Raw genomic sequence first — 9434 nt, forward strand, 5'->3', positions numbered from 1 at the left:
GCACTAAGCTGCCATCAACTGCATTCCAAACACATATCCTGCAATCTTCAAGACGAAAAGACAAGTCTTCAGTTAAAGCAGTAATCGTGAAACTTATCAACCATGAAGTAACTAAAAAATTAGTATGCAGCAGGAGTACAAAAATCTGTTAGTAAATGAAAAGTCAAATGGATGATGGACTATCATGACATGACAACAATCAGGAAAATCTGAAGTTCACAGTGTTCCTAATGTGTGTGAATACTTAAACAAGAATTATCGAGGCTTGGGGGAATATTAACAGCAGCAATCAGTGATGCGAATGTCAGCAGATTAAAAAGAACCAAGACAACTGTCTCCAGGAGAAATGATCAGCAAACAATGCACGACACAAATTTAACCCATTCAATAATAGTCCTGCCAGTAAGCTGCATCATTTGGAACTGTTGGTAGTTAACACCAACACAGAGAGGTCCTTGAAAGAATGAAAAAACTATGGAGAGTGCATAAAAGTATCCCTAGGTCTACTGCAGTGGATCACATGCCAACAGCCAGCTATGCTATCTGAAGTAACTACCAGCTAGTTTCATATTCTGCCTTTGCATAGCTTGCTCAGCAAATTACCAAAAACTGCTCTATATATTCGCAACCACAGCAAGAGAATATCAGTTACTACATTCTCTCTAAGACTATCTCAGATTCTCCTCTTCTTTCAATAGACAACATTGGAAAAATGACACTTATCATATTTTAATTATAAGAATCGAATTTTCACGTACTAATGTCAACATAAGATGCCATCAATTTAATATGCGCGTAAACCAATTATGTTATTGTAAATTTTACAAGCTGTAATAGTTTTAGCTATTACAGTGCATTACCCATGATAGCGGCCAGTACAAAGCGATTGTCCAGGCTCCACACAATCATGTTGACACCACGGGGAGTAGGAAGGGGTCTCTGTCTAGGACCCCCTCGTGGAGGTTGAGGAGGCAAAGGTGGTGGTGGCACTTTCAGATGATATGCACGAACCCAGCGACCAACCTTTCCCTGAAATGGTAATAGGAAACTTAATGCATAATTGCTGGAAAACTATGGAACTGACAAACTGAACATGCCATGAAGATGCCCAAAATATTTCTGGAATATCAAACAGCAATATGATGTTGCAACTAAAAGTAAACCATGGTTAAATGATAAACTTATTTAAAGAAGCTCACATGAGATCTACGAGATCTAGGAACCCATATAATGGCACTTCCATCACGAGAGCAGGTAACTATGTTATCATGACAATACCTGAAAAAGTACAGTTCATGACATCAGCATGCAAAATATTTAGTAATGAAAACTGCGTACATTGAAACAAAGTGTAGTCAAAAGGCTACAGAAAATATATTTACCAGTAATTTCTGAGCTTCAAGTTATTTTCTTCTCTCCAAGGGTCAGCTGTCAAAAATTTTGAAGGCACAGAGCAACCACTGCATAGGGAAATTGTTAGGATAATAAGAACCTTTTCAAAATAAAATGTAAACAAATTGAAGTAAATCCAACTAGGAGAAGCTAACCTAAACTGCACATAATTAACATCATTCTCATGGCCCGCTAATACATCCATCTCATGTATTGGTTGTTCTGAGTCTTCCGAGTTGGACTTGAAAGCATTCCACACCTGCAAATAGCAATAAGTATTTATGGAAGACGAGGACATATCTAAGAGTCGCAAATGTATTTATGGAAGACAAAGACATATCTAAGAGCACATGTGTAAACCCACCCGGGCATAAGTATCAGAGCTACCAGTAACAAAAACAGTTCCATTTGCATTAAATGCACAACAAAGTATCTGATGGCTTTGTTGTCCATTACTTGAGGATGGTACATTAGCTGGTGCGCCACTGCTCCTCCCTGCAAAACTTGCTAATTCTTCAAACAATCCAAATGATCGTTGATCAACAAGAGTAACTTTTCAAATTTTTTTTTTAATTATTTATATTTCTGAAGAAAAACAGTCAACTCCTACAACATTAACTCTGAGAGCACTAGCAATGTTAATAGGAGGAGAACTCAGCTCAATAAAAGTAGAACTTCTTGTGACACCATTGATTAAATTAAACATAAAAGCAATTATCACAGTCAACAACTACGAGCACTGATCTGACAGGTTTAAGCAATAAAACTTTGATTGAAATGTTCAAACTTGCATAATTTCAGTTTAAACCACAAAATATAATTCAATATATATTCGTAAAATATAGCATTCATTCAAAGTAATAAATAGTTTAATATAAAAGAAGTTTTAGACTGGATTAGGTGTTAATAGAATCTCTTTGATCCAACTCCAATCTTGAACACATTATAGCACCACATTAAATTTAGTATCATAATAAAGCAAAATTCAGACCACATCTAGATCTATCGACATATTTAGAAACAATGATCTGACCAGTTACAGCATCCGATGGTCGTGGCAGGTATATTCGTGGTTTCTTTTGCGAGTGCCTTGCGTCCCATATTCTACAAGTCCCATCATCTGATGCCCTGCATCCATCAGAAGTAGTAACGACATAACAATCCATTTTTTGGGGTTCACAAAAAAAAAAGGCAAAAGCAAGAATTGATATGTTCAAAGGTATTAGGGTCAGTGCCTGGACCAGTGATTGACCAAATTGGTGGTATATACATAGACATTAGGATAATGTATCTGTGCAAAATCATATCAACATATCACACCAAATGACTACATGTTAACCATTATTTCCCATTCTACTGGCTGAAAGTTATTATATACACAATCAAACTTTTTTATATAGAACAAGTTAAAAAAAATTATTTAGCACATTTTGAGGGAAAAGAATACCATTGCCAAGAAAGATATTAAGAGGGTGGTGAACAAAGCAATAGCTAGAGCATTCAATAATTCTACAAAACCTTAAGCACTACAGAAGAGAATATAAGTATTTGCAGGCTTCCAAAAGGTAATAAAACAGCCAAGGGACCCAAACCGATTCACAATATGGACAAAGAGGGTAAACTCTAGTTAGAAACAACATATCAAGAAAGGTAGAAGAGTTAGTATCACAAGATACTTAATGAAGGACACTGGCCTGTTTTACACCAGAAAGGAGGACCAAAACTTCAAATTTCATCAAAGGACCCCCAAAGTTCAAGGTAAAAGAAACATTGGAAAGGATTGATAATAGTTAAGCACATGCTAAGCCCTACCAGCCATTCAATATTCTTAACAATAAAGTTAGGAAAGGATTTGCAAATCCTATCTTAAATTAACAAACAAAAACACATTTTATGTATCTTTTTTCTNNNNGATATTCAGGCTGAGTAGATAAAAAGGAGACATCTCACGTCATTTGTAATGAAGAAAAGAGTATCAGTGAAACTGTAAGGAAAATTTGACTACGCTCCTAAATAGTGATGTTGCATGGAACTAAATGCTTGACCACAAAAACCAACTACAAAAAATAGTTTAATGTAGCAAAATGAAGATGTTTAGCTAAGACTGAATACACTAAAATAATAGTGATGTTGCGTGGAACTAAATGCTTGACCACAAAAACCAACTACAAAAAATAGTTTAATGTAGCAAAATGAAGATGTTTAGCGAAGACTGAATACACTAAACATAATAGTATTGGAGATGAATTTATTAGAGAGAAAACATTTGCATAGTATCTATTTTAGAAAAAAAATGGTAGAATGAGAAACCAATAAGTTTGAGCATGTGCGGAAAAGGCCTATAGAAACTCCAGTAAGGAGAGCAGGTCAACTATATGTGAAACTTTCAGATTGCGTAAAGATAGACATGATTTACATGAGAACACATGGTAACGACAACAGGAATTTCAGTTGAAGAAAGAGACAGAGACAGGGTTTTAGCCTCAGGAAAAGTATTGCAGTTACAATGTTGGCTACAGTATGTGATGGCCATAACAGAAAAGACCAACAGGTGCCACGGGTTGGAGCAGATAACTTCCACACCATGAATTCTGCAGCCATAGCACTGATATTGGCACAATTGACAACTAAAAATAACACTGTCCGATGTTTACTGACATGGATCTGAAATATGACAATGTTAATGCTTATCTAATGAGTAAAAGCCAACACACTGTGACTCAGGTATGGTACCAAATTAACCATACCCTTTGCATCAATGCCTAGTGGGAGAAAAAAAGAAGGGGAAAGGAGTCCCTGCATTTTCATGAATGGATGTGGCAGGATTCATTTTAGAACTTCATTATTTGTATTGTGAATTGACAAGTTTGTATCATTTATATGGAATTGGACCAATTCCAATAATTCGTGATTCATGGCCATGCCCAATTTAGTCTTGTTTTTGTATTGCTGGGATGACGACTTGAATCAGATAATACAAACAACTATGATGTCCCTAATACGCGTGTGGGTGCGGGGATTCAAAACAAGATCTCATCTGTTTTAATTAACACTTAGTTTGGAATTGTTGGTAAGTGTTGCTTGCACCGTACACAACCCTACACCTGTTTGACAAAATCAACTGCCATTTCCCTTTGGGAGTAGCAAAAAGGCAAAATATTCATGGCATGCAGTATATGCCTTGTTTGGAGGGTTAGGAAGGTATATTCACCCACCTTTAATGATGGGCTTTTGAGGCAAGCAAATTTTATAGAATAATATTAAGACATTTGACCTCTATTAGTGCAAAGCTTGTGGTCTTTTTAGAGGACTTTCCACTTGAAACGTATTGAGAGTTTGGAAAGGTAGGTACATTGATAGCATTTTCTTTTGTTTGTATTTTGCTCTTGCAAGGAGGATTTCTTATCCTAACATCTTGTATTACTCTTCTCTACAATTTAACAGTAGTCTTTTATCAGTATATATAAAGATTTCCTTGAATACCTTGCTTGTATAAGGGTACTGTTACACCTTTCATAATTAAAAGTTAAAATGAATTTAATAAAAACTACTTCTAGAAAATTATTAATTTGAATTAGTGGGACATGTGGCAAATACTACATCACAACTAAGATAAGGAAACCAATACCCTTGAATATCATAGGTAACACCATTTACAATTTTTTTTTCTTTTTGGATTAAAATAATCAATTTGAAACAAGACAGATGAAGCACAATAATCATGGATAAAGTATAGAATGAAGCAACAACTCCTAAAATGGACTTACGATAGCAGCTCATATGCATTGGGTCTGGGACTAAATGCAATAGTATTAACAGCCCCAGTATGTCCCCGTAAAACTGATATCGGCATCCCATTCGGTAAGTGCCACTGTTTTAATGTAAACATTAATTTTTAGTTGATTGTGTTATCCAAGGAAAAGCATAAATTAAGATATGCTACTTACAACTCGAATCACAAAATCATTTGATGCAGATGCTACCAAAGCATTGTTTGAGCTTACAGCCAAGTCAGTGATATCACCCTTCAGTACAAACAGTAACAAGAGAAGATTAAACGATAGCAACAGGAAGACAAATTTATACAAATTACATCTGTGTAACACTGTAACTGTACTCATAACTCACTTCATGTCCACGGCAACTAGCTAAACAAAATGCAGTTTCCATAGACCAAATCTTGACAAGACGATCATCTGAACCACTGATAACATATCTACCTGATCGATCAAATATAGCTGCCAGAGAAAAAAATTCTTTTTAACTATTCAACAGGGAGTTAAGCTACTGAAATTATTACCTATATTTCTCAAAGTGTTAATAATTATCAAAAACATATTTAACTCCAAGAAGAGAAAGCAGCAGTTATCCCAAAATAAAAAATAAAAACATTGAAATAAACTTTTATAGATGTTATGTGATTGATGTCTAGATGTCTGATTGATGGCTTCATGATAATTAATGAACACGACCTCACCAATGCCATGCCCATAAAACCACCATATTAATAGCAAATATACAGGATTATGCCATACCACAATAGACAGCAACACGGTGCCCCCTTAACTTTTTAATATTTTGCATCTTTTGCACCAAAGTTGATGGTTTGGCAATAGCATAACATACAGAGCGAATAGATGGAGCACGATGGTGTTTTGCAAAACCACCACCTATTTCCCTCAAGCTCAACCCCTGAACCTGATTAGCCTCCATGTGTGGCCAACGCAAGTAAACTGGAGGGGGCTTAATTTGCCTGTCTGTTGTTTCTCTGTCAACTGTACACACAGATTAAAACAAAAATAAATGGATAAATGTCCCATTCATCCACAGATCTTATCAAGTGCATTCTGAATGTTCTAAGCTAAACACAACTATCAAATGAAGTATTTAAACATTCAGCATCATGGACCTTTGCCCATTTATAAATTACACACAAAGATTACATAACACATTCTCTAGAACCATTCTTATTGGAGTCACTAAAGTTATCACCATAAACTGTATTCCAAGAAGAAAACATGAATTTCAGAGGTTCATTTATTCAATTATGAATTCTGCAAAACAGAAAATGAAATTTTTGAATAATAAATACCCTTCAAATCTAGACACTTGTGTAGCCCTAGCACATTAGATCCCTTTCTCGATATTCCACAGAACAAGAAAGGTAAATCATGATGAAATATAAAGACATCACTAAGACATTGTAATATCACAGGCTTTTATGTCAGTGTACCAAAGTAAGAAACTATAGAGCTAAGATTGAATAAGAAACTAGAGTTAAGATCAAATAATTAACTAGTGAAAATAGATTACTATACCATCCAAAAGTGAAAATGAACCATATCCAAGTAGAGTAGGAACATCAGCTGCATTAGGACTACTTCCTCCAACTTTTCCATGCAAAGGATGAGCCATATTCAGCATTAATTGTTTCAGAAGCTTTACCAAGTGATCCTTAGCTATGTGAGGATACCTAGTAGTTACAAAGAATCACCAATAATTAATGACGCACATGTAATATTAAGAAGTAGCCATTAACAAGTCAATACAGATTTCCAAACAAAATGAATGCAGTTATTTGACTAAAAGATGTAGCAATTAGAAATGCCATTTCTCCAAAGGAATGAAAAGGGAAAAGAAATGACTCAATCAAAGTTCGAATAACATGAATCTCTCAAGCGAACTTGCATCAACCATAGAACATACCCTCTAAATGTTAGTCACTTGTTGATAATTTTTATAATAGTCCATCAGATTGAGAGTGACAGTCAACTACTTAGAGATAACTATACCAAAAAGTGCCATATAATGACTACATATTTAAATAAAGAAAACATAGTGACATATTTATAGGAATCACTTTCATCCTATTAAGCAAAGCAAGAGGTCGAGTTGTCAAGAATATAGAAGCATATACAATTTTGAAGAACCTTTACAGAAGTCTGGTTAAGAAATAAGATTAATCTTCCAAGAAAAGTTGTTTTTCTTTCTCATTAAGATTTTAATTGTAAGCTGTTTTGAACACAGAATACACTAATCAAACACATGCTCTACATGACTAAACCTCCAATCTCATTTTCAGAAATAAAACAGCAATAACACCATCAAAATATTCCATCTCGATCTTCAATATGGTTACTTGACGATTTGTATATAAATCAAAACTACCTTTCCAGCAAATTATTGTAACTCAAAGGAAAAGAGATGCCATCGTCATCTTCAGCAGCATCCTCACCAGGTAAACCACTTCTTGAATACCAAGCATGATATCTTCTTGGTAGAAGCTGATGCTCTTGGAGTTCATTCCAGAACTGCAGCAAAGTCTTCTGGCATGGCCCAGCAGACAAAAAGTGCATAATCAAAAAGTAAACTTCCCGCAGGTCTATATCTATATCAGTCCGAATAGCATGGCTGACACCTCCCACATCCTTGAGGGATCGGGCCATCTCATTCATCTGGCTCGAAACACTCAAAGGTGCAACAGTCTGGGAAGATACACCACCCAAAGGTTTGCACTTCCGCAAATCCATGATTGCCAAACAACCTACCAACAAAAGAAAGAACAAACAAACAAACAGTACATTACAGCACTGATCACGCCACAAATTAACAACATTCATAGTAGCATCAACTCATAAGCATATTTTAGTTTCAAATCTAAAATCCATTAGACTGAAAACAAGATTCCTTATTTTCCTTTTCCTCATTCTTAAAGCATAGCCATAGAGAAATCAAGAGACTATTCCAAATCTAAATGAAGTCACAGGTTAAGTACCAAGAAATCGAAATTGCAACTTGCAACCGAACGAGACGCTCCAGACACTAGAGAGAAAGAACCAGCATAACCAAACCAAACAGTACAAACCATAAAAACAAACTAACAGAAAATATGAACAGACAAAAAAATTTCCAAAAAAGCGGGTTTTCGGGAAAGATTCTGAAAGACCTGTGGAACGGTTACAGTTGAAGATATGAAGAAGTGTTGCACTTTCAGAGGTTACCAAAGTGCATTTGGGAATTAAAAGAGAGCACAACACAGATTTTAAGGGGCACCGAATCCGAAAAAGTAAAACAAAACGAAAGCTTTGTTCTACTAATAAATTGATTAGCTTCAAAAAGAGAACAATCTTTTATGTAAGTGTTTCTAAAAAAAGCCGAGAATTAATAACAGTCCAAGATATGAAATATCAGAAATACAGAGAATTTAGCTGGGTCTTGGTAACTTACCTTTTATCACATTGGATGTGCTGGGAATTGGGTAAGCGAATGAATTGATTTAGGTTGAATTTGAGTGCTAAGAAAATAAAAGTAATAATAAATGAAATGGAAAAAACTTTAATTCGTATTTGGAATTTGAGCTGGGGATGGAGGGGGGATGAGTTTTGATCCCTTTTTCGGTGTCCGCGACGGAGCCACGATGGTGGCCGAAAGTGAAAAGGGATTTAATATTATTTTTTATTTTCTTTAAAAATATTTTGGAGGAAATATGTGGGACTAATCTATAGTGGAAAAATTAAAACCGGAATAAAAAATTGTCTTCTTTTGCTGCTGAAGGACTTGAATGAAAAGGTTCCAATTCGACCGGTCTTAGGCGCACACTAGACAGGGTGGTGAAAAATTTTGACAAATCGGTCACCACAAATCAAATAAATCAAATAATAAAGACTAAAGAGTAAGGTTTTTTTATATCTATGCTTCTATATGACTATATCTAGGCTTCGATATCTATACCCTATATTTTAAGAGTAAATCACAAATAAATTCCTACTTTTTATCTTGAAAATAAATAAATTATCGATTAACTAAAAAAAATATGTTAAAAAAGTTATTAAAATTTTTCTGGTCCGTTAGTTGTCAATGTTTAGGAATATAAATAAAATATGTTATTAGATTATTATATTAAAAAATTTAGACTAATGATTTATTTAGGTTAATTTTTTAAAAAAAAATTAGAATTATCTTTTTTAAAAGATCTTATAAAAAAATAAAAATAATGATATGTTTGAATATTTTATACAAAAATATCTTTTTATTTATCAATT

At 34.6% G+C, this 9434-nt stretch overlaps 1 protein-coding gene across 1 annotated transcript in view; it reads right to left on the reverse strand.

The window, feature by feature from the left end:
• Positions 1 to 8909, reverse strand: part of LOC107617790 (bromodomain and WD repeat-containing protein 1) — a 15486-nt gene extending 6577 nt beyond the window's left edge. The window contains exons 1-14 of the mRNA XM_016319659.2: positions 8620 to 8909; positions 7561 to 7936; positions 6711 to 6865; positions 5928 to 6167; positions 5521 to 5630; positions 5340 to 5417; positions 5160 to 5263; positions 2426 to 2520; positions 1757 to 1887; positions 1548 to 1651; positions 1383 to 1460; positions 1200 to 1278; positions 861 to 1029; positions 1 to 45 (exon numbers count right to left, since the gene is read on the reverse strand). Coding sequence (XP_016175145.1) covers positions 1 to 45; positions 861 to 1029; positions 1200 to 1278; positions 1383 to 1460; positions 1548 to 1651; positions 1757 to 1887; positions 2426 to 2520; positions 5160 to 5263; positions 5340 to 5417; positions 5521 to 5630; positions 5928 to 6167; positions 6711 to 6865; positions 7561 to 7922 — 1750 coding nt within the window. The 5' untranslated portion in view covers positions 7923 to 7936; positions 8620 to 8909. The remainder of the gene's footprint in view (positions 46 to 860; positions 1030 to 1199; positions 1279 to 1382; positions 1461 to 1547; positions 1652 to 1756; positions 1888 to 2425; positions 2521 to 5159; positions 5264 to 5339; positions 5418 to 5520; positions 5631 to 5927; positions 6168 to 6710; positions 6866 to 7560; positions 7937 to 8619) is intronic.

This window comes from Arachis ipaensis, chromosome B09 (genome assembly GCF_000816755.2).
Source record: "Arachis ipaensis cultivar K30076 chromosome B09, Araip1.1, whole genome shotgun sequence".
In the NCBI taxonomy this organism is placed as follows: Eukaryota; Viridiplantae; Streptophyta; class Magnoliopsida; order Fabales; family Fabaceae; genus Arachis; species Arachis ipaensis.